Genomic DNA, 26,359 nt, shown 5'->3' on the forward strand with positions numbered 1-26,359 from the left:
TGTTACATCTGGAATAGTATAGACATATTTATTTAGAAATTAAAGTTCACAGATGTCTGCAGAGAGTAAGATTTTCAGGATGTATACTATATACATTCTCTGATATTAAATGGAACCATTGACAGTTTCTTCCAGTCTATTCAGCTAATCCTGTATTGGTCATTCTCTTTTCCTCTGAGAATCATTTTCAAATTTACTTTTTCACCCATGAGGCTGGTGATAGATTATAAACACAGTTACAAATCACTGGCATCCAAAATACACCCCATCCCAAAAAAAAAGAAAGATGACATTAGTGAAACAGCAAAGTAAACTCTTAAGGAATTTTACAGGTTGGATTCTGGAATGCTCTTTTCTCTGAATGGAAAGACCAGAACTGGGAACGAGTCTCAGATCAATGGTTCATTTCTTTACTTGGAAGGCTGATAGACTTTGGAATACCCTGTCTCCAGAGGACAGTGGATGCCCTATTGTGGAAAATATTCAGCACAACAATCCTTGATGTATAAATATCAAAAGAATTACAATTAAGGGAATAGAGGGAAAAGAAGTTGTTGTGATAGATGATCAGCCATGACTCTACTGCATGCTGAAACAGCTTTGAAAAACCAATTGGCCTTTCTTCCATTTATTCTGTTGTGTGTAAAGGTACTGAGTGCCATTTGACTTTAGACAAACTGTAAGGTGTAACTAATTGCCCAAAATACTCCCATATCAAGTTAAAGATTCACTTCATTTATAACATTAGATCTTGAGTAACCTTCTACTTCAATGATCATCAATGTCAATGGAACATTGTTTCCTTCTTGGTGACCAGCATTGCAAGTTGGCCGCATTGTAATACTCTACCTCAAAAATCTCAAAGCCAGCAATATCCAGCACTCCTATGAAGTACTGACGCTGTAACTTGGTATCCAAGCTCTTGTTGATTCTCAGAACCATCCACTTGAACATTTTGTCATAAACAGCCTTTGCTAATGCACCAATTGCATTGTAGCACTAAAAGAGAACACAAATAAAATCACATTCATCAAAGGCACTCTCTCATAGACTTCAGACAAACCATGTCATAAATTCAGGAAGGTCTATTCTTACTGTTTAGGACCAACTTCAATTTTAACATGTAGCGAGATTGGTTATTGGAGGTCTTTTTTTCTAGTTCCATCACCTGAATCAACCCAATTATAATTATGCCTGAAAATGAAAACTAGCAGAACACCACCACTGAAGGCCTGTCAGAGTAGTCTCAGGAAAGGGGAACTCTAACAATAAATTTTAGTGAAGGGTTTAGAATTCGGCTCTGCCTACTCCACAACAAAATGTATAAATTTACCTTTTTAGGACTTTTCTAGGTCTTGTTGGAAGATTAGATTGGGGTGGAGTGGGGTGTGAGGGTAGGTGGTGAATGATGTGCTGCCATTAAGTTCTTAAACTTAAGTGGCAGACTAGGATACAGCAACATTAAATCAAGTTCAGTTACAAATTTAGAGGTAGTACTAACAGTCCAGTGTGGGTACTTCTGGCCATTTACATTTACACTTCCACTTAGCCAAAACAGCACAGGAAAGGAAAGGAAAGAACTAATCCCCCTCACCCACCCCCTCCATTTCAACTACTCAGATCTATGCATAACTCCATCAGTATCCACCAGGTGAGATATAGGGGAGGAGGTGAAAATTCAGTCGCGGTTATATGAACTAGTTGATTTTTAAGTTTGTTTTAACTAATGTTAATTGGCATGGTAACAATGTTCTAAAGTTTATCTGAGTGTCTGTGGGCTTGATAATGCAGCAAAACCTCCAGGTCTGTATATGGAAGTCAAGTCACATTGCCTTCCATCTTTTGGGTCAATTGCTTCAAAATCCTCATGTAAAGTGCATTTCAATTCTTTTGTATGACCAAAAATACTCTTGTGAAGGCTGTGTGATTTTTCAGTGCCCCATTCGGAGAGGTCTTTAGATTTTTAGGTTCAGATTTTTTAAACCTTTAGGTCTTTAACCAAATGAATGCTGCATACCAAAAGCTCCCAGAGTCAATTTCTAGCCAGTTCTGACGTACCTGATTACAACAAAAATGATTCTACTGGACTCTGTACTTTTGGATTTAGGAGGGAAAATCAGCGATAGCCCCAACTGACAATGACTATGATATGATCCCTGAAGGGACCTAGAGTGAGGATAGCTCAGGCTTATCTGCTATGTCACATATGGCCAAGTACATTCTCTGCACTGACAGTCAAAGCAGGTACTCAGTGAAGGACTGGGGAGTCTGTTATTGTCCATCAATTCTACCCAACAGAAGATCAAACCTTTGAAGAAGAAAAGCTGCCAATTAAATAAATTAAATTTAGATAGGTTGTTCCTGTTAGTGATGTCAGGGGTATTTTTTGGTGAGCAGATTGTTTCAAATGAAAGGAATCAAATACCCAAATGAAAATGAAGGTTGGTGCTAATGCTTACCTGGTCCATGTTCTGGCTTTTCTGCACAAACTCATTGCCAACCTTCACTCTTGGCCTGGTGATGCCCTTCTGTAGTTCACCCGAATTGAGAGACATCAAGTGCGCAACTTTGTCTGCCACTGGATACAGGAGAGACAGAAGTGAGTGAGGTTGCCTGAGGTGCTGAATTTTCTGCTTCTCTGGCTCAAGCATTACAGCTTTGTACAGTGAAACGTCAACAATTTATATTTCCACTTTTAAACTTGTTTGTTGTTAAAGCTCGATACAGTTTGAAAGACACATTAGGTAGCTTTTTGAACCATTCTTTAATGATGTTTGCAATGATCACAGGCTCAACAAGAAATAGAGACAAGGACTAAAACTTCATTCTCACAATGGCAAAAGACGATGTGCTTTTGAAAATTCAAGCAACATACATCAAAGTTGCTGGTGAACGCAGCAGGCCAAGCAGCATCTGTAGGAAGAGGTGCAGTCGACGTTTCAGGCCGAGACCCTTCGTCAGGACTAACTGAAGGAAGAGTGAGTAAGGGATTTGAAAGTTGGAGGGGGAGGGGGAGGGGGAGATGCAAAATGATAGGAGAAGACAGGAGGGGGAGGGATAGAGCCGAGAGCTGGACAGGTGATAGGCAAAAGGGGATACGAGAGGATCATGGGACAGGAGGTCCGGGAAGAAAGACAAGGGGGGGGTGACCCAGAGGATGGGCAAGAGGTATATTCAGAGGGACGGAGGGAGAAAAAGGAGAGTGAGAGAAAGAATGTGTGCATAAAAATGAGTAACAGATGGGGTACGAGGGGGAGGTGGGGCCTTAGCGGAAGTTAGAGAAGTCGATATTCATGCCATCAGGTTGGAGGCTACCCAGACGGAATATAAGGTGTTGTTCCTCCAACCTGAGTGCGGCTTCATCTTTACAGTAGAGGAGGCCGTGGATAGACATGTCAGAATGGGAATGGGATGTGGAATTAAAATGTGTGGCCACTGGGTGATCCTGCTTTCTCTGGCAGACAGAGCGTAGATGTTCAGCAAAGCGGTCTCCCAGTCTGCGTCGGGTCTCGCCAATATATAAAAGGCCACATCGGGAGCACTGGACGCAGTATATCACCCCAGTCGACTCACAGGTGAAGTGCTGCCTCCCCTGGAAGGACTGTTTGGGGCCCTGAATGGTGGTAAGGGAGGAAGTGTAAGGGCATGTGTAGCACTTGTTCCGCTTACACGGATAAGTGCCAGGAGGACGGTCTGTGGGGAGGGATTGGGGGGACGAATGGACAAGGGAGTTGTGTAGGGAGCGATCCCTGCGGAATGCAGAGGGGGGGGGAGGGAAAGATGTGCCTCTCTCTGCATTCCGCAGGGATCGCTCCCTACACAACTCCCTTGTCCATTCGTCCCCCCAATCCCTCCCCACTGACCTCCCTCCTGGCACTTATCCGTGTAAGCGGAACAAGTGCTACACATGCCCTTACACTTCCTCCCTTACCACCATTCAGGGCCCCAAACAGTCCTTCCAGGTGAGGCAGCACTTCACCTGTGAGTCGACTGGGGTGATATACTGCGTCCGGTGCTCCCGATGTGGCCTTTTATATATTGGCGAGACCCGACGCAGACTGGGAGACCGCTTTGCTGAACATCTACGCTCTGTCCGCCAGGGAAAGCAGGATCACCCAGTGGCCACACATTTTAATTCCACATCCCATTCCCATTCTGACATGTCTATCCACGGCCTCCTCTACTGTAAAGATAAAGCCACACTCAGGTTGGAGGAACAACACCTTATATTCCGTCTGGGTAGCCTCCAACCTGATGGCATGAACATCGACTTCTCTAACTTCCGTTAAGGCCCCACCTCCCCCTCGTACCCCATCTGTTACTCATTTTAATGCACACATTTTTTCTCTCACTCTCCTTTTTCTCCCTCTGTCCCTCTGAATATACCTCTTGCCCATCCTCTGGGTCACCCCCCCCCCCGTCTTTCTTCCCGGACCTCCTGTCCCATGATCCTCTCGTATCCCCTTTTGTCTATCACCTGTCCAGCTCTCGGCTCTATCCCTCCCCCTCCTGTCTTCTCCTATCATTTTGCATCTCCCCCTCCCCCTCCAACTTTCAAATCCCTTACTCACTCTTCCTTCAGTTAGTCCTGACGAAGGGTCTCGGCCTGAAACGTCAACTGCACCTCTTCCTAGAGATGCTGCCTGGCCTGCTGCATTCACCAGCAACTTTGATGTATGTTGCTTGAATTTCCAGCATCTGCAGAATTCCTGTTGTTTGCTTTTGAAAATTGGTGCTTTTTTTTTGCATGTCCCTAGCTCCTTGTACCCTCAGGATTTTCAACTCCTGCTCAATGGCAGGGCACTGTGGACTGGAGGGTGCAGATTTTCCTTAATGGGCCTGTGTTACTTTTTTCCTTGAACCTATGTTTTCAGGATTCGGAAATCTAATCTTTCGATCTCCCTGGAACTGAGGGCCAAGATTCCAAGTGGCAGCCAGGCCCTGAGCAAAGTAATAGAGGCGTATTTGGGAGCCGGAACCACCACTGCTCTGGAGCCTGGAGCCTTTGACAGCTGCTGTCTGCCCCCAGCATCACTATATGCCAAAGGTGGCGGACAAGTCAGCTGTTTGGATACTTCTGCTAATCTCTATTAAGTATTTTCCAATAAGTTGCCTAATTTTTTTTCTACCTGATGCTTATTTCAACAAATGTGATTGTAAAGGAGGGTAGTTACCTTCTGGAGTGTCCACTTCTGCTTGTTCATCTCTTGGTTTTTGCTTGAACTTCATGTTACCAAAGTGCATAATGGCCCCTGTCAGCTTGTAGACGTTCAGTTTCTCTTCAGCAGTGAAGCCGAGTACATCAAAGGCAAGCTGGTGATCGAACATTCACTGGAGTTTACATCATATATTTTGTTATTACTAGTTTAATTTTAGTCTGAAAAGGAAAAAGCTTTAAAACTGCAATTCTGATCTCCAATACTATTGGGTAGTAGACTATTTCAGTGTGATTATCCAAAATAAGTTATGGCAATTTAAACTAGATTTGAGCACAAGATTCTTAATTACAGCACACCACTCTGGCCCAATGTGCTCTCTCATGCTCTCTGTTGCAGGACTCCTACCACCAAAAAGAAAACTCTCACTATAGAATGGTAATTCCTCCGCTGAATCAGAACAATTAGGAATATCCTACAAATGAGCAGGAGCCTCAAAAATGTGGTGCAAATTTTTTGGAAGCACTAAAAAGACAATGCTTCTGAATGGGACATGGCTTTTACAGCCAGTAATGAGTGCCCACTTTAAGATAAAAGTGATTAGAAAGAAAATGAACATTTAAAAAATCGTATTTTAAAATATTATCCCTGATTAACAAAGACAATTGCACTGGATTAGAAAAACGTCACTTGGCAGCCCATACAGTCTCTTATTTGCTGGCATTAACAGAAATGACTCAATGCCACCTGGGACCAGCCAATGAGTTTCCCAGCTAGAGGAAAATTGTAAGTGGGCATTGCAAGGGACCCCATTGCCATTTCCCACCTACCTCTGTCATTATATCCAATTCAATTTTGGGCATGGGCATGATGGAAAATTTAATCATAAACATTAATCTTCAGTAGTGTTCATTTTTCTCATAATAAGTACATTAATGGGTGTGACATATCAGAAAGAGGTCCTTAAGGAATAAAAAGCAGGGAGGAACTTAAAGAAGGAATGAAAAGGGTGAAAAGTAGCTGTGAAAGTTCCTTACCTAGTTGGATTAAAGACAATCCCAAGGCACTTTATACATAATATTAGGAACAAGAAGACAGCTGGGGAAAGAGTAGTTTCACTCAACAACAAAGGAGGGAATTTATGTGTGGAGCAGAACACCTGGGTGAGGTCTTTAAAGAATACTTCATTCACCAAGGAGAAGGACATGGGTGATGTGAAATCATGGAGGGTTAAGTTGATATTCAAGGGCAGGTCCAATCCTGAGAGAAGCAAGGAAGGAGATTGCAAGGGTCTAAGGAGATTTCAAGGGTCTTTGTATCATCTTTAGACACGAATAGCGAATGTTGTCTTTTTGTTTAACAGGGGTAATCCAGTCTTGTGACCTTTACATCAGCAGTAGGGAAATTACAGGAGAAGATTCTTAGACACAGATTAATTTACATACGGAAAAAGCATTGACTTAATGGGGTTTATAGAGGTAAAATGCAAGAGTAAATGCCAGATTTAAGAGCATTGATGTACAGAGGTGCAAGTCCATAGCTCCTTGAAAGTAGCAACAACAGTAGAGAGGGTGGTAAAAAGGTGTATAGCCTGATTGTTTATATCTATAGGCAAGAGGGTAGTTGGAGGCAGCTGGATGCTCCTCCTGTAAAATGTGGGATTGCAGGATACCTAACGGTCTCCCTGAGTACTACATATGCAGGAATGCACCTGACCGCAGCTCCCGACTTACATGGTCAAGGAGCTGGAGCTGGATGTAGCCAGGACCATTGGGGAGCTGAAAACCTCATAGGTGAGACTTTTACTGACGTAGTCACACGCAGAGTGCAGGCTTTGGATAGCAGATGAGTGACCACCAAGGGAAGGAAGAGGAGTAAGCAATTAGTGGAGGATTGCCCTATGACCATTCTCCTCCACAACTAACATTTGTCAATTCACATAATTACAATACATTACCAGTTTAATCTTAGAATACTCACATCAGTGAGACCCAGCTCTTCACCATCATCCATGTTATCCACACTAACAACCCCCTGACACACCCAGAAATATTGGTTAGGATCAGGAGTCAACAACAGCGAATCTGTTTAGAAAAACAAAAAACAGACAGACAATAGTTTCAGTCATTCATTGTCATTAATATGATTTCTAATTCTTTGCTATAAGGAACACTCTATGACAATGTTAAACGAATGAGGAAAAAGCTGCATTAACGCAATGTCTTTCACAGCCTTATAATACCCTAAAGCAATTCTCATCTTTTAAGATAATGAACTACTTTTGAAATGTATTCAGTTTTATTATGTCAGTAACATAACAGGCAATTTATGTATAGCAATTTCCCAAAAGCAGCAATGTGATAATAACCAGATAATCTATTTAAGTAATGTTCTTTGATTGAAAATATTAGCCTGATATGGGGATAATTCACCTGATCTAATTGAAAGAACTGTGATATGACCTTTCATAAACCTTCGAGGACAGTCCAGCCCCTAGCTTAATGTTCATAGAAACAATTTCTCACTGCTGCACTGGAGCGTCAGTCAATATATTTTGCTTAAGGCTTTGGTGTGGGACTTGAATCTGCAAGTTTACACTTCAAAGGCAAAAGTATCACTCACAGTATATTACCCAAAGAAAGGATGGTGAGGGCATGGTCACAGTCAGTATCAAAGCGGAGAAAGCAAAGTCAGCCTTCTCCACTAATTAAGCCCAACCTTTACAAATAAATGATCAGACCTCATTCAGAGTACCACATCTAATTTTATAAAGGATGTTGAAACTTCGGAAAGAATGTAGAGAATTTTCCTTTAATGCTGTAGTTTTATTTCTATAGAGAAAGTAGAACTATTGCATCATTTACTTCATAGCAGAGAACACTAAAAAGAGATTTCACAGAGGTGTCACAAAACTCTGAACTTTCTTAATGGTATAGAAAAGGACGAAAATACTGCTTGTACTGGGGAAGAGTGTACGAGTGGCTGGTAATTGAGAGGACACAGATTTAAGATGACTGGCAACGAGAAAATCTCAGTGAGATAAAGAGAAATGATTCCATTTGGTGAATTATGACTTATAATGCAGCAGAATTAATCAAAACTTTCAGAAGGGAATAGGATTTCTACATAAAAAGGAAAAAATGCAGGGCTTGTCTCAGTATCTCATATATTTTACTCTCAGAGATAATGGAAATATTAAGGTAAACTGCAACAAATCACATCAGAAATGACAGTTGTGTCAAATGGTTCTTTGTGTTAGGGATTGACTTTCACTCAGTGGATGTTTCTCAAAAATCGATAATCACAAGCATTGGAAAAGTAGTCACCTATTCCATCTGTAGGTAAGCTATATCTGGCACAGTTTTTGCCCTGGGTCCATCTGGGACCTGATGAGAGGAAAATGTTTCCTTTGGTTGATTCCACTTCAGAGATCTACAAGTTGGAGAGGTATGGTAGAGTAGTGGTGAGCACAGAGCTTAACAGTAGCGGCGACCTGGGTTCAATTCCCACCGCTGCCTGTAAGGAGTTTACACGTTCTCCCCATGACTGTGTGGGTTTCCTCCGGGTGCTCCAGTTCCCTCCCACAGTCCAAAGACGTACCGGTTGGTAAGTTAATTGGTCATTGTAAACTGACCTGTGACTAGGCTAGGATTAAATCAGGGGATTGCTGGGTGGTGCGGCTCAAAGGGCTGTAAGGGCCTATTCCACACTGTATCTCAATAAATAAATAAGTTTTGCATTATTGCACTCTCCCTAATCTCTCCGTTCACTCTAAAAGGTAACTATTCACTTCCAAATGAGAGTAGTGAATACGTTTTATCAAATCATTTGTGAACAACTGTGATTTGCTTCTGGAAATGAAGTCATACTGAGCACCTGGTTCCTTTCGGTGGAAGTATGGTCTGAGAAAGTATTCAGCTTCACACATCTCTCTCCATCCCAACTAAATCACTCACTTTTGACTCTTACAGTACATGTCAATGGCTCATTGTGTTAATTGTCTCAAGTTCAGTATCCTTTGCAACACACATAAAATGCTGGAGGAACTCAGCAAGTCAGGCAGCATCAATGGAAATGAATAAACACCATCCTCGCCATTGCTTGTGTCCTCCAGAAAAACTTGGAGAAGTATTTCTGTTACATATATATGTGCCTGGAATTTTTACACTGCATGCCTGAAATCAAGCATTCTCTGTAGACTTTTTGGTGTTCAATGAGGGCAATGATCCTGAGTGGCTTGTGATGACTGTGTATATGTACAGTTATCTTGTTTGTGTACTGATTACGCTTTCCCAGCCCAAAGGTCAAACCTTCTCAAAGTAAGTGTAATGCATTATTGCATCTCTCAAAACTATACTTAGATTTGATTTTGATTGACCTGCCTGTAAGATTGTTGCTCCAATACTCTTTTTAGAGGCATCTGATGGTAATGTCAGCTTTTTAAATCACCAAACTGTCACACAAATTGGTTTTTGATTAAGTTCGATCAAGTAGTGCACAAAACTTGCACTACGTGACAGAACTTCTAGGCCAGTGCATTTAAAGTTGAATAACAGCATCAACTATATCCTTCATGTGTTCATACAAAATTTTCGAGATGGAAAAATTATGAGACCAACTGTAGAAAGAGAAGGACCCAAATTCAGTTTGTTTTAATCTGGCCGTTTGCATTTTTGTGTTGTAGGAGGCATTATAAAATACATTTACCATCTCTGCCAATCCCATGTATTACTATGCCAACAAATGGGCTACATGATACAGAGAATTAACAGACTTTGTAGATTGTGCACACAAAATAAACTTCGACAAAATCTTTCCACCTGGTCTTTCTCTACGTATGTTACCTCATTCATTTCAAATGTCTTTTATGATCATCTCATCATTCAGAATCTAGACTTTAAAATCGGATCTTTAGCTCTCTGATCATAACGATGGAGAAGTGCTGCTTTGGATGAAGGCAGTTTATTCCATGTGATTTCAATTGTATTTGCACTGGTATAATACGCCAACAACAGGCTTGGGGTGAACTGACATGGAGTCAGCTTCTTGTCTGGACTCATCACCTACGGTACATCCCAGCTGTCTTACATCCACCACGTCCAGTTGCTGATCCAATCAACCTCTAATATCTAATAGGTCATTCAACAGGATGAAATAGAGTCTTAGCAGTGAGAAGACCTCAGGTGGTGGATAGGCGAAGACCCACCTCCAGAATATCGCAGCAGCCTTTGTCGGGGGTCAAAGGTGGAATGCCGTTTTAACTCCTGTTAAGACTATGAAAGCTTAGCAACTTTTTTTTTAAAAGAGGTTGCTGATTTTCAGGGATATTGAAAATTTTTGAAATTGCTGCATATAATTTAATGTTATTTAAAATAATTACATAAAATTCTTACTATGTTTCTCCAGGCTGAGAATCTCCATTGAAAGAAATGAGACTTCAGCGTTACATTGGGATATAGTGGGCAAAACAGTATGACTGGATTCCGCAGTTGGACTCCAGATGGAGCCCAACACAGCGGTGACTGGCATCCCCAATCTGCCACTCAGCATATCCAGGATATACAGCAAATCCGTGGACTTTCCTGGGAGCAGTTCAATGCATGTATAATTCTGTTCAAGGAGCTTTTCAAGAATTTTTTCATGGCATATGAATCATGTAAGTTAGGCTTATTGAGGTGTGGATTACTTTCAAATAATCATTGTATTTTCACTCCCAGATGTATTTCTTTCCTGGGTTTCTGCTGGTGTGCCTCCAAAGGGTAATGAGATAAAGTAGTTGCCGGAGCCAAGGTAGAAGTGTGCTTTCTGCACAACTGAGTACATTAACACCAATGAAGGATTTCAACTCATGAAAAGACATTTGGAAAATGATTTTGCAAGAATAACATTACAGAGAACAGATTTAGAGAATTAACAGAGTATGGGTCTAGCTGGATGTTAAGTTTATGATTTCTATAAATAACTAAAATAAAGAAGAGAAATCACTTTGACTTCACATGGCAGTGAAGGAATGAAGTATGAAGGGTAACTTACAAAATTATTGTAGTGTTGAAAAGAAGATTTTCAGAATTTCACTGTTCAAAACCATCTAATGTTTATCTACATTCCTTGCTAATTTAAGGGCAAAGTATGCACTTGTTGCTGGGTACACAAGTAGTGGACACCTTACATTTCCATGTGACAATTTTAGATTTAACAGGGACGCTCGTAAGTGCATTGGGCTGGGTAGCTCTTTTGTATTATTAACTTCCAAGATGAATAGTATTTTCACATATATCCTCACTAACAACCAGTAGATTGAAGTAAGGCTTTTATTTAAATGAATATGGCTTAATCCATTTTAAGTTAATGACTTCCTGGTGGTTTTAAAATACTTTTCCCCAGAGGCATTTGGAAACAGAGATATCAGAAATATTTATCCAAATACCAGAGGACATGTAGGTGAGAAGGGGAAAGTTTTAAGGAAATAGAAACATAGAAAACCTACAGCACAATACAGGCCCTTTGGCCCACCAAGTTGTGCCAAACATGCCCCTACCTTAGAAACTACTCGGGTTACCCATAGCCCTCTACTTTTCTAAGCTCCATGTACCTATCCAAAAGTCTCTTAAAAGACCCTATCGTATCCGTCTCCACCACCATTGCCGGCAACCTATTCCACGCACTCACCACTCTCTGCGTAAAAGATTTACCCCTGACATCTCCTCTGTACCTGCTCCCAAGCACCTTAAACCTGTGCCGTCTTGTGGCAGCCATTTCAGCCCTGGGAAAAAGCCTTTGACTATCCACACGATCAATGCCTTTCATCATCTTATACACCTCTATCAGGTCACCTCTCATCCTCCGACGCTCCAAGAAGAAATTTTCGAGGCAAGTTTTTTTTTTATTTACACAGAGAGTGGTAGGTACCTGAAATGCATTGCTAGGGGAAGTGGTGGAGGCAGATATAATGTCAACATTTACGACACATTTAAACAGGCACATGAACAGGTCGGGATTGAAGGGATTTAGATTGTATGCAGGCATAGAGGATTAGTTTGTACATACATTGTGGGGAAAAGGGCCTATTCTAAAGCCACCTGGGCTTTCTATGCACAAGGCCACAGTTTGTGCTGCCTCATACCTAATTGCCATTCATGACCTACTCGACCTTAGAGAAAGGCTGCAGTGATACTGCTATAGAGCAGTTAAGAGCTGCATGGCCAAGAGATAAGTCTGGGTGGGAATGGTAACCAGGTGTAGGTGAGTCTATTGTGATGCAGTCCACTGTTCATGGGATAATGTAATGGCAGCAGCTGTACTGCCACAGTCCAATACTTTTCCTTGCCCATCCAATTTTTATTCCAATATTTTATTGTGGATCTTTATATACATGTAAGCCATTCTGAGGATTTCTTTGCTTTAAAGACTCAATGAAGGTGAACTGCAAGTGAATCCAATGAATTGAATCAAAGAAATGTGAATATATTCAGTTAGCTTAGTGCATACCTATTGACACCAAGGAAGCTTTAGCCTACTTGAATGCAGACAAATAAAAGAGGGTCCCTGTTAAATAGTGATAAACTGTATCTTTAATTATGACTCCTGACCAATAAATAAATTTTACAATAAATTAGAGATGTGAAACAACAATAAACCTGGAAGGCCTGGCTTCTGAGGAGCTTAGTAGTGTCTGAGCACCATGTTTCAAATTTGACAGCTACACAGGGAGTCTAAATGGACTGAATGGTTTATTCCTGTCCTGAGTTGTGACTTGGTAATAAATTATGCTGGTAATTCATCAAATGCTCACCCAGTAAGATTGGTATCTTTCCAGAGAGGATCTGATAGAAGATGTGATAGCCTCTCTCAGTTGCTTGTTGCGAGATCACACGGGATTTTTCAAGCAAATCTGAATGAAAAGAATATGTTGCACGTATGTGAATTAAACTTCTCAATATTTCAACTGGTGGATATAAATCATAAGACCATAAGGCATAGGAGCAGAATTAGGCCATCTGGCTCATCAAGTCTGTTCCGCCATTCAATCATGGCTGATCCTTTTTCCTATCTCCTCCTTCAACCTCAGTTCCCAGCCTTCTCCCCGTAACCTTTGATGCCATGTCCAATCAAGACCCTATCAATCTCTGCCTTAATACACCCAACAACTTGGCCTCCACAGATGTACGTGGCAACAAATTCACCACCCTTTGGCTAAAGAAATTTCTCCGCATCTCTGTTTTGAAAGGGCGCCCTTCTATCCTGAGGCTGTACCCTCTTGTCCTAGACTCTCCCACCATGGGAAACATCCTTACCACATCTACTCTGTCTAGGCCTTTCAACATTCGAAAGGTCTCAATGAGATTCCCCTGCCCCCCCCCAAATCCTTCTTAATTCCGGCAAGTACAGACCCAGAGCCATCAAACGTTCCTCATATGATAACCCATGAATATATTATCACCAGCCAAAGTTTTAACTTATTAACTAAATAACAACAAAATAAATATGGATGCTTACAACTCTCAATATCAGCCCCAGCAAGTTTGCCAGATGGACCAAAGTGAATCCGAATGAATTTTCCCTTGAGAGAATGAGAAAATGAAATCAGATTGCATTTAATTACAACTTACTGTTAACTTCAGTCATAAGTGTATGTGTGCATAGCACATGCTTGCTTGCCTGCCTGTTCATGTGCATATAAACACACGCAAACTCAAACACCAGGCACACAAATGCAAAAAGTGACACAATTTCCCCTCTTATAGATTTCTGGAATTTAAAACTCTAATTTTCCTTTGTTCTGATGATCATGCATTTTATCTGTCAATCTCCACAGCTCCTGTCTGACCTACAGCATCATCTGTTTCTTTATCAAGTCAGAGATCTTTGCTTAGAGGTAGATGAATATTTCCACTTTATCCTGCAATATCAGATTCCTATTTGGCACCAGAGAGTAACCTGTGATCCATCCCATCATTTAAAAAAAGGCAAGGAATCACTAATTCCTACAGCCCAGATGAAGCCAAGCAGCTCATCTTTCCTTGTGCAGTTCTTGTCCCAATCTCCTACTCTTTCCACAGAACCTGCATTTACTGTCTTTTAAGTTTTTACTCTATTACCTTTTGACAGTTATTATTGCATCAGCACCACTTACCCTTTCAATCAGTGAAATTCAGCTTTCAGATTCTTAGCAACACATACAAAATGCTGGAGGAACTCAGGGTTTCGGCCAGAAACATCAACTGCACTCTTTTCCTTGATGCTGCCTGGCCTGCTGAGTTCCTCCAGCATTTTGTGTGTGTTTCTTGGATTTCCAGCATCTGCAGATTTTCTGTTGTTTGTGTTCAGGTTCTTAGCTCTCCTTTGGCTTTGCTGCCTTTAATCTTAAATCTGTGTCCCCTGCTCATCAACCCTCCTGCCAACAGGACAGGTTCACTTCATTTAGTCTTTCAAAGAGGTTTATAAAGTTCAAAGACTACTTTAAGGGGCAGCTTATCCAGCCTAATTTACCAGCAATATTGGTGAGAAGCAATGCAGTTGGAAATTAGCAAAGGGAAGGAGCAAGCGAAGACTTACAAAGCGTGAGGAGTTGTTGTTCCTGATGGTTTTGGCATTGCCAAATGCTTCCAGCACAGGGTTGGCCTGGATGATTTGATCTTCCAGGGAGCCCTTTATAAATAAATAGGAAAAACAAACTGAAATGTCTGGCAATAGTTCAACACATTTTTCTGCATAAAGCATTTTTGAATAAGACATTAACAACAAACTCAATCCAAGAGCAACAGAATTAAAAATATGTTAAAAACTATTTTGGTAATAGTGATTAATAGTTCCAAATTTATTTTGCAATGTTTGAATTTTAAAACCTCTCTGTACGATACCAGTTATATAACATTACAGTTTTGGCTTGGTCTATGATTTTCATCCTCTTACAAGGTGTGACATGGTGGTCCTTCCTGAATGTGGTTTGACAGAATTGTGTGGTTTGCAGAGGTTCTTCATGGAGTAGCTATGGCCAAGGTCTTTCAACACACTTCCTTTTCTTGTGGCAATCTGATAGTCTTATATTCATTTATGCTGTCGACATAATTTAATTTAGATTTTTAAAAATGATATCAGGTTCTATCATCACTGTGATGGTTTTAAACTTGTATACTCCAGATTTTTTTTTAAAACCAGACTTCTGCAATTACTGGGTTGGTAATCCACACAATACACTATTGCTTTTGTATCATTAAAAATAATATATTTATTACCAAATTTAGATTTGATTTATGATGCATTCACCTTCATATTGAGTAATTTTTGCTGTTTTTTTCCCGAATGAGTATCAATAAAACTTGCAAAGGTCCATAATTAGTTTGGTTGTTTTAAGTATCAGAAGATTAACAAAGCCTGGTCAATATCTCAGTTGGATTTTCAAAAAATATTAAATGTAACTGAAGTAAATTACCATACAGTGTATTCTGGTGGGAGGAGGTGTGAGAAGGGGCTTGCTTTGTTGTATCATGATGTCTTGTTTTATTTTGTTATTATTGTTGCTGTTGCTTATGTTATTCTGCTGAACATTGTGGACATGTTATGTTGGCACCAGAATGTGTGGGTCATACTTGAGGGCTGCCCCTGGCACATCCTTGGGTGTGTTGGTTGTTCATGCAAACGACACATTTCACTGTGTTTCGGTACACATGATAAATAAATCTGAATTTGAATAAATTAAAACTTAGGATAAAGAACACAGATGCTATTGTTTTATTACCCTTTTTAGTACAATTTAAGAGAATCTGAACATTATTCCATCATGTGGGAGGTTACTCAAGTTAAGAGTAAGTAAATAATAACGATTAATACAATTGCATTCTCAGGCGCATTTGACCATCTACTGGGGAACTATGTATTGAGAATACAAAATTTAAATAATAACATAACAAAATATGAGTCCGAAATGGATACATCTCACTGTGATGAACTATATTCTGAAGATCATAAATTTCTTGTAGATATTAGAGCAGTAGTCATTGTATCCTATAAGAAATACAACTCTAAAAGTGAAAGGGTACTCTTCTGTTTCTGTCTGGCACATAATGAAAGTTTATTATGACCCTGATAAAGCTCAATTTCCCCCTCCCCATTTCTCTTTGAAGAAGCTGTTCAACTAGTCCACTCTCCTACCCATTTCGTATATCCCTGGGAGTCACTATTTAACCTGCAGCAACCAGTATTTTAACTTTTGGATTTCAGATCAGAACAACTTTTTCAGGAAATACAGTATTTGTTTCCTTCTGTCACCTCTAATTCTTTTATGTTTCTGCCTAAATCGATATCTTCTGCTACTGCCCTTTCTGCCATTAGGTACATCTTCTTATTTGGTCATCAAAGCCCTTTGCTGATTTTGAATAATTTTAACAAATCTCCTTTTATCTGCGACAGCTCTGAGAACAATCCAACTTCTGCAGTCTGCCTTACCCCTGATGCTACTCTCCTCTGCATCCTGCCAAAAGTCCTGAAAGTATATACGGAAGTGAATATAACAACTTGTCCCAGCTCATTCAAAGATTATGAACTTGTAGTCCAGTGGCCCCTTTTCCTGCACCTCCTTTAAAATCAAAGCAATTCATCAATATTGTCCCTTTCCCAACAAAGGTATCATTTCACACTTCTTGCTCAAGTTCCAATCTTACCTTCATTTCAGAACCAATCGACTTAGTGCCCCCTACATTGGCAAAATACTGAATAACCTTCTTGGTATTTTCAGTCTTTCCAGCACCAGATTCTCCGCTGAGTATGAAAAAAAAATCATTTTAGGTTATTGATTTTTCAGTTTAAATTGAAAATACTCTTTTCACTTTCACATTGTTCCCTTGCAATGTTGAAGTTTGTAAAGCTCTGTGATCTGTTTAATGTTAAACTCACAAATATAACAGGAATTTCCTCTTTCAATTTCCATCTATAGCATTCTGCAACAATTGATAATGACAAAATGGGGCGACATCTTCACTACATTTGATACATACCTATACCACATTTGGGAATTAGTTTGGTTGTTATCAAATGCCCTGGATTATTGAGGTAAACTGATGGCAGACATTGTAAGATGCATGTTCTGACATGGCTGTGGCACAGAAATGGATGAATCTGCTGTGATTTTGTAACATTTGGTCACAATGCTGCAGAATAATAACATCCGGTCATTTCATATTTTCCAAATATCTGCTGTTCAGTCTTACTGCCACTGGTGGCTCTAGCTGACAAGTCTGCCAGCTGCTGTGTAGCAAATACCAATGTCTGATGACAATTTGAACAAACTACATCTATCTTTCCTAATGGTTCATTATTTATTTATCTAATGATACATCACGGAAGGGGCCTTTCTGGTCCTTCAGCCTGCACTGCCCTGGCAACTCCTGAGAAACACAATTCACCCTAAACTTATCACAGGACAATTTACAATGACCAATTCACCTAGGTGGTACACCTCTGGGCTTTGGAAGGAAACGGCAGCACCTGAGGAAAACCCACAGAGTCCACAGGGAGGACATACAGACACCGGAATTGAACTCTGGAGCACCCCAAGCTGTAACAGCGTTGTGCTAATCACTACACGACTGTGGCGCCCACATTATGTTTCCCAATATTCTTCATCAAAATGTACACTCATCCAGATGTATATACAGTGCTGGAATACAACTCTGCCTGCTTATACGAGGTACGCATTAAGTACTGTGCAAGAGACTGTTGTGAAGAGAGTACAGATGGAAAGTACAAAGGAGACATGAAAAATAGGAAACACTGAGTCAGACTTGTCAGACTACCTTGGCAATAGCTAACAAGAACACACCAGTGGAAGCGCTACTCCAGGAAGCAAACCCACTGATAGCACAATTGTTAAAGGTTCAAACTGACGTGATATCCGACTATGGATTATTAATTGCCGAGGATAACATGTCTAGTCAGTTTAACAACAGGCCTTTGCATTTGACACAACTGCACCCGTTGCCTATTTTGTGACTTGAGTTTCATCGTCAATTGCTAACTCAGCTTCCCTGCTGACTGTTTTCAGCATTTTGTGCTTCTATTTCATCTTTCCAACATTTGCAGTTTTCTCTGTGATTTTCAACTGCCAAGTCAATTGTCAAGATACTAATAAGTTTATGCTCAAGACATGCAAAGCAAGTTGATCTTCTCAGACTATTTTTTTTTGAGTGTGTGATCCCTTCTTTCTGGAGAACTGAGAGGATGAATGTAATTAATTCAAGGAGTTCATCAGCTTCTAAAAGGGTTTAAAAAGTATGTATGTTTTTTATTGTGTTTGCGCCACCATGAAATGTTGATTTGCTTTCCAAGGGCAAACCAGTTAAAAACAAATAGGGTTAGATAAGACCCTTTATTACAGCCATATTTAGAGACCATACTCCTCTAAGTGACCATGGTTTCTTCTCATTATTTCTGAGGAACTATGATCTGCTGACTTCACAACTCCGTGCATGCATTAGAATTGCAGGCCCATTGAATTTTACCAGAAGAACTACATTGCTTCCAAGGGCAAATCAACAAACAGTGTCTTGCCATTGTCTCCCACATGCCATAAACAATGAAAAATATCTCCCTAGATTGTTCCTGGATTCATGCAATCTTATTCCTGCCTATATTTTTGCATACCATTTTATAGGAGCTTTGTTGGGTTATATTTGTAGTGGACAATATTGTTTTAAAAGCCAGAACAGATTTATGTGAATAGGTACTTACGTGATGAGCATTGACTGGTTTTCACGCTCTGCAATAACAAAAGGCAAGTAAACCAGTTAGTAACTGCACCATATCGGTCTCAGTCAATTATATTAGTTAACTGACAAAGAGTACAGTATTAAATCGGTAATGACGTGTTTGCCTGCTTATTATATTGGCATCACTTGAGTGCCATTCTCAAACAACTCATGAAGTGTAGGCTGTAAAATGATTGCAGGTTCTTCCACAGGTCAAAATTCACTAGTATCTACAGGTTCAAGGGTGTTGATATTCCTTTCTCTATTTCCATCCACAGTTTACAAGTTCGGTTGCCTCAAGTAGTAAAACAATTTTCCCAAATCGTCTGAAGAATTCTGGAAGTATTTCTGCTGACTGCATAGCAACAATCTAGTTACCTTTCTTACTCACTGTTTTACAAATGAAGCTCCACAGAATAGCTTACAAATACTTACTTAAAGAGCCAAAATGTTGAATAAAAGTTATAGTAGGTGAGTTGAGTTCCTGGTGTTTTTATTATTTATGCCTTCAGAAATAATTGTTGAGATGATACAACTTATTTTTCAATAAACCTCTGTGTAACTGGTGCATGCATATGAATAGTTGTGCATATTTAAAGTGGTCTTATCCCTGCTTTGCATCCAGGGAGGGTAGAATATTTAGTGGAAATTAACCAAGTGTTGGGTTCCCAAAACCTTTGTGAGATGAGGTAAAAGGGAGAGCTGTGCTGGAAAAAGGGAAGAGAGATAAAGTAGAGAAACTGTGAAAGACTTAGACACTGATCAGGCGATATTAAGAGCAGCATCAGCAGAGAGATTTAAGTTAAGAAAGAGTAATTGTGACAATAGTATGGTATAACTGCTCCCAGACCACAACCTGAAGTCATCAATATGTATTACTCAGAATGCTCTGTTTCCATTTGGAACTAAACCTATTTCCTATTTCTTCTAATATGCATGCAGAATAAAATACGATACCTTCATTGCCAGCCAGAAGTGAAATGATATGGCTGTAAACCAAACCTAGACATTACACTGTTGGAAGTAGCTAGACTGATTTGATACAGAACATGTGCAGATGATTCTTCTCAAATTAGCACAGTTAGCTAGAAAATGAACTAGTTTTTATCAAAAAAGCTCTGATAGTTTTAAAGGAAGGTTTGTTTCATTCATCTGGCAAAGGATCTTTCTAAGTGGACTAGAAGGCCTGTTTGCTGTCCTCTGTTATTTAAACAAGCTTCGTTTGCTGAGCAAACGGATGGTTTGCTGTACATCCTGCATAAGATCTGTACTTCCTCCAATTCCTGCTGTCAATAGAGCTTCTGTCAAAAGTTTGCCAGTCCTCTCCATAAAAAATATTAAACGGTTTATTAAACTAGACACACAAAAATATTAACTCGAGATGATTCAGGGTTAAGGCAAAATGCATGAATATTTAAAACAGAATCTTGGTAATGCTGTGTTTCATCTCTCAGTTTCTTACCCATGAGCATGTCGTGATAGGCATTGTCTGAGATTGAGAAAAGATGAGGAGGCATCTCATTGCGCTTCTTGCCCTTGTACATACTAGCCACTTTGGCGCCATAAATGGGCAGCCACTTGTAGGGGTTCACTGTTACACAGAACAACCCAGAATATGTCTACAAAGACAAAACACAACCCATAACGAGATGAGAATATGTTACCATTTAATGAAACAATTATGCATCTTTATTTTTATTGGTGTTTAACAATCTGTTTAGTAAAGATGCACAACTGACCTGAAGACATGTGCTTACTATATTGTCAGAACAGAAACTTCAACTTGTATAGAACATTTGATGACCTAGAAACTCTTTGTTGTCAAGGAAAGACCTTAGAAATTTATTTTTTATATTTCAGCCCAAACTTGGGCACCAGAATAGCAACTGATGGATAATAATGACTAGGAACATTTTTGGTTTTCTTTGAAGTAATCACATCAGAAACTCATCATCTCCTACAACAATGTGCTCCCAGCATACTACCCCACAAACTAGTCAAAGATTTGTACTCATACTGTATCTCTGGATCAAGAACTAAATCCACAATCTTCTCATTCGCAAATTGGGTACTATCCACTGAGACATGACTGACAACTCTGTTGCTTCTTCTTTTCCTTTCACCCAACACTGACGTATGTTCAGCTGGAATTAATCTTCTCCTTAGATCTGGAACATTCGTTCCAGAGCAAAGACAATGATAAGTTTTCATGTCACTACCAAATACTCTTTTACAGGCTTGGTATCATGGTTAGGAACTAAGGATTTGCAACAAGCTTAAAGGCATCATTTCTTAAATTCTAGCCAAGTGCCATCACTTTCAAGCTTGATTACTTTTGTCTTTCTTCAGCCCTCAGCAACCTTGGCTTCAGTATTGCCTCCAGCCTCTAATGGAACTTCTATAACTTATTATCATCTGGGAGGATATCAAGTCCATCAAGCCTATACCAGCTCTCAGACTAATCTCATTCCCCATCTAACTTCCTTGTAATCTTTTCTGTCACTAATGTCCATTAATACCCCATTGATTCTCCCATCAGCCACCTGTGTAAGGAGTGATGTACAGTAACCAACTAACCCAGTAAGTAGCATATCCAGGAATGCAGGAGGGGAAACCTCTTCATCACAGGAATATGGAAACTCCTCTCAAACAGCGTCAGAGATTAGGTTGTTGGAGGTGCAAGGCAGCAAGTCTATCAGGATTAATCCTTCATGTCATTTAAGATCAGTGTTCTTATGTTCTTATAAGGCACCATGGATAGAGCTGAAAATAGACAAGTCTATTTGTCTGCCTTTGACACTTTGTTTAAGCAGAAAATAAATTACATTCTCCTTGGATAGAGAATGTCTATACAATACTGAATGCAATGGTGGGTTGGAAATTTGAAGTAAACTGTAAGGTAGCCTGCAAAAAAATGAATCTCAAGGTAGTATATGGTCACATATACATACTTCAGTAATACATTTACTTTGAACTTTGAAAGGTAAAAGTTCCCGGCCATTGTAGCATTCATCACAATTAATGGTCTAGGCTTGCTGGAGTCTCTGGTGCTCTAAGTTGAGCATGTGACAGATTTCCACTGATTGAGACTATGTTTTTTGAAACTGTAATCTTGCTACTGCAACAGGTGGGTGTTTCTTGCTCATGAAATATTCTTTGAGATTAGTCCCTCCTAGCCAAAATCCTTATGTCTTTTCTCCTCCAACCTGCTGACGAGAAGAAATGCCCCTTAGTCCCTCTCCTCTTTCTACTACTCATGCCAGAGGGCCAGTGGCACCAAAACTGAGGCTCCCATATTTTGAGAGAAAAATTAGGATATCCAAGAATTCATAATATTTTCAGTGCATTTCTTCAGCACAGCTGGATAAAATGACATGGCCTCCAATTCAGTTCCTAATGTACCTGCAAATGATTGTAAGGGCCTTCGACGTATCTCTGGTGGTGATGACAGGTAGGTTCTTCCTGATGTTCAGGAAAGCTTCCTGTGCTTGGCTCATTGTATATACATATGTGACTCAATTGGTCTGTAGACATGTTAACATAACGTTGCAGAAGTATTAATTGTTCCAACCATCTACTCAACTGCTTAGGTGTATAATAAACTGTGATGTGATTACAATTTGCAACCAAAATTACAACTAAATTGGGACCAGCATTGTCAAAAAAAAATCTAAGCTATTTATTGTTTGGGCCCGGATCCATTAATCTATCCATATGCTTGTTTGTCAATCTGCCTTTTTGTCTTCTTTCATTCACAATTATCTTTTCGCTTACTGCATGTTGAGACGAATGTCCCTTCACAGATCACTCTTATGAAGATATACAGATAAAGAGGTACCGATGAAGATTACTCTGAGACTTACATAGATTCGCATGTTGACATAGCGATCGCGCAGATTCACAAGAACGCTGGCCTCGTTTAAAAAGGTCAAGTTGGCCATGTCTGTAGCTTGATGAAACTTAGGTGGATTCATTTGCTGAACAAAGTCTTTCTTCAGAGTCAAAGTCTGAAATGCAAATGAAAAAAATAAAGATTTTAAATGCACATTAAACTTATTACTTTATGATATTACTTTAGAAGAGTATAATCAAACGAAAGGAATTACTTAACCATTGTACCTCACTTTGTGACAGTAATGACAGTAAAGGTGAACTGCACATGAACACAGAACTGTTTTTAATGAAAGGCCATCAACCTGTAACATTATCTCCTTCTCCACAGACTCCACCTGATTAATTGAATGTCTCCTTCAATTTTTGTTTTTATTTTACAGTATCTGCAACTTACATTCTTTTGGATTACTATGAATATATAAATTTTGATGGTCACAAGAATAACTTCATTTAATTTAATTTTATTTTTTATGTAGAGATAAAGCTTGGAACAGATCATTCCAGTTCAGTGAGGTGCACATACAAACTCCTTACAGACAACATCAGAAGCAAACTCCAAACTCTGACGCCCTGAATGCAGAAAGTTGCTTCAGCATTTAGCTTCCAGGGACATTTTTGAAATGTTAATTGCTCAACACATTTTACTATATTTCTGGCCACAGTTTTATTCACTTAATATTTTAAAAAAAACACTTTCATTGTTTGAAACTAACTTTGAACATTGGCCTTCCTTCTGGTCCAACATCACTAGGTTCAGGAACAGTTACTGTATTATCCTTCAACCAGCAGGCTCCCAAACCTGCGTGGATAACTTCACTCAGCTCAACAATGAACACAACCTATGGACTCAATTTCAAGGACTCTGCAACTTATGTTCTCAGTATTTTTTTTCCTCAGCTCAAGCTGGTAAAACCTGAGACACAGGCATAGCCAAGCATCACACATCAAAGTTTCTGGTGAACGCAGCAGGCCAGGCAGTATCTCTAGGAAGAGGTACAGTCGACGTTTCAGGCCGAGACCCTTCGTCAGGACTAACTGAAGGAAGAGTGAGTAAGGGATTTGAAAGTTGGAGGGAGAGGGGGAGATCCAAAATGATAGGCGAAGACAGGAGGGGGAGGGATGGAGCCAAGAGCTGGACAGGTGATAGGCAAAAGGGATTTGAGAGGATCATGGGACAGGAGGCCCAGGGAGAAAGAAAAGCGGGGGGGGGAGGTAAAAACCCAGAGGATGGGCAAGGAGTATAGTGAGAGGGACAGAGGGAGAAAAAGGAGAGAGAGAAAGAATGTGTGTATAATATATGATCCTCTCATATCCCTTTTGCCAATCACCTGTCCAGCTCTTGGCTCCATCCCTCCCCTTCCTGTCTTCTCCTATCATTTTGGATCTCCCCTCCCCCTCCCACTTTCAAATCTCTTACTAGCTCTTCTTTCAGTTAGTCCTGACAAAGGGTCTCGGCCCGAAACGTCGACTGTACCTCTTCCTAGAGATGCTGCCTGGCCTGCTGCGTTCACCAGAACTTTGATGTGTGTTGCTTGAATTTCCAGCATCTGCAGAATTCCTCGTGTTTGCATAGCCAAGCATGCTCATTTGTCAATTTCTAGGAACTTTCAGACTATTCTAGTGGTGTCTAATATTATGGCTTGTCAGCCTTTGTGTGTAGTTTTTCACTGATTCTATTGTATTTCTTTGCTCTGTAAATGCCTGTCAGAACATGAATCTCAGAGTAGTATATAGTTTGGAAATAAATTTACTTAAAACCTTGAACTTTCAGAAAAGGATTAGAATTAAACATATCACCTAATTTTATTCACAAATCAAAGATGTAACTAAGTCAAACTTCCTCATAAAAATAATTAACCCACACAAAACGTCTCCTGCATAAAATGTGTTCATACACCTTTTAGTTCAAACTATTTCAAAGAACTAAACTGGCCATGAATTGTTGAGATCAGTTACAACATGTTTTAGGGCATTAATAATGTACATTACCCTAGGTTCAAGTAACTGAGAAAAGTTCTTAAATTCAGTTTTATTTATTGTTTCCAATTTATTCCTGACTTTTGTTACCTTAACCTCACTTTGCTTCGTAATATGGATTAGATAAGATTATGCAGAAACAGTGATATAGATTGACTTAAGCTAATTCCAGGAATAATGAAATATCTCAGCAGGCTTCTCTTTGGCTGCAAATTATTTTTTGGAATGGTTCTAGTGTATGCAGGTACACGTGGCACCTGATACTCATTGTAATGATCCCAAATGATAAGATCAGAAATAATTTGTTTCGCCCTTCCAGAGGGAATCCTTGTTTATTTTAACCCTTCTCCCACCAAAGGACCCATCTATCATCTGATAATTCCTGTGATTTTGTTCCCATCACACTTCCAAGAAGCCATTCCTCCCATTAAATACAGCTTAAAAAGGAATGACTTCTAGTATCTGTCCAGAATACTTTCTTTATTAATTGGTACCTCAGTGCCTCAACTTGAAAAGTGCTCTCTCTTCATGCTTAAAATACCTTTATATATTAAATTACCCTCACACAGTTGCCTTTCATTCATCAGTCTTCAGGGTTGAGTAGTCCACTAATTTTGTGGATTGTTTGTATCCCTGTATATGGCCAGCTGAATGAAGGTTAAGGAGCATGTTTAAATTAGGATGGAAATTCTCCTAAATACTTACCCTGATTTCTACATTGGCTCTAATAAGCTAAATTATTTAGAAAGATAATGCATGGCATTTACAGTGGCCACTGATGATCAAACTTGGATATTATGAACTACATCCATTTACAACTGTAGATGAAGAAAACATAAAGTGAAAGATGCCTTAATGTTGTAAAACATTATGAGAGATAGTTGTTTGTTTCCTTAAGTACAAATCACATTATAATTTCCACTTACCGTATTCTTGACGGTTTTTACAGTTACTTGCTCATCTTTCTCGGACTGGATCTCTCCTTCAATAAAACCATCCTTTTCATCCTGTACCCAGCAGGACTTCTTAATGTCATAGGGCTTCTTCATGAATTCTAATTTCTCCTTTTCAGTAGGAGCCAGGAAAGGCATGGGATCAATATTATCTCCACAATCTCCTTTGCCTGCCATTTTGAATTCAAATTCGCTGCCGAGTCCTAACTCGAGAAGAACAGAGAACTCCCTCTGAGGTCACAATACAAGAGAAGAAAAATTCAGACAAGGAAAAAAAGTCAGAAACTTAAAGCATTTTAGAATTCAGCAGCCTGACATCCCACTGCAATTCCTGTGACACAACTGCCCAAGGCATTTGCTGCTGGTTTTATTAAATTCAGGAGGCTGGGAAAATGTCACAAAGGGGGAAAGGTTCAAAGCTGCCAAACCTGGAAGAGGTGTGTAAAATCAGAGAACTATAAGACTGAGTGTGATTAGTGTTAGTGACTAAAATCAATACTTATGTCCACTAGTTTCATAAGACCAGACTTTGGGACTACGTCAGCTAAAAGTACATGTGCAAGAACATTGTGAATAAAGAGTTAAAATATCTAAGTTGCTAATGCCCTGAACCTTCCGTTTATTATCAAATCATCTA

General features: G+C 39.7%; 1 protein-coding gene across 1 annotated transcript in view; it reads right to left on the bottom strand.

The window, feature by feature from the left end:
* LOC134351965 (myosin-16-like) overlaps nucleotides 1-25,953 on the bottom strand; it is a 63,776-nt gene extending 37,823 nt beyond the window's left edge. The window contains exons 1-12 of the mRNA XM_063058934.1: nucleotides 25,696-25,953; nucleotides 22,762-22,905; nucleotides 20,361-20,517; nucleotides 18,882-18,909; nucleotides 16,817-16,913; nucleotides 14,712-14,804; nucleotides 13,653-13,716; nucleotides 12,949-13,047; nucleotides 7,137-7,240; nucleotides 5,175-5,313; nucleotides 2,460-2,578; nucleotides 850-999 (exon numbers count right to left, since the gene is read on the bottom strand). Coding sequence (XP_062915004.1) covers nucleotides 850-999; nucleotides 2,460-2,578; nucleotides 5,175-5,313; nucleotides 7,137-7,240; nucleotides 12,949-13,047; nucleotides 13,653-13,716; nucleotides 14,712-14,804; nucleotides 16,817-16,913; nucleotides 18,882-18,909; nucleotides 20,361-20,517; nucleotides 22,762-22,905; nucleotides 25,696-25,899 — 1,398 coding nt within the window. The 5' untranslated portion in view covers nucleotides 25,900-25,953. The remainder of the gene's footprint in view (nucleotides 1-849; nucleotides 1,000-2,459; nucleotides 2,579-5,174; nucleotides 5,314-7,136; nucleotides 7,241-12,948; nucleotides 13,048-13,652; nucleotides 13,717-14,711; nucleotides 14,805-16,816; nucleotides 16,914-18,881; nucleotides 18,910-20,360; nucleotides 20,518-22,761; nucleotides 22,906-25,695) is intronic.
* Nucleotides 25,954-26,359: the final 406 nt, after the last annotated feature.

The sequence above is a fragment of the Mobula hypostoma genome, chromosome 9, assembly GCF_963921235.1.
Source record: "Mobula hypostoma chromosome 9, sMobHyp1.1, whole genome shotgun sequence".
In the NCBI taxonomy this organism is placed as follows: domain Eukaryota; kingdom Metazoa; phylum Chordata; class Chondrichthyes; order Myliobatiformes; family Myliobatidae; genus Mobula; species Mobula hypostoma.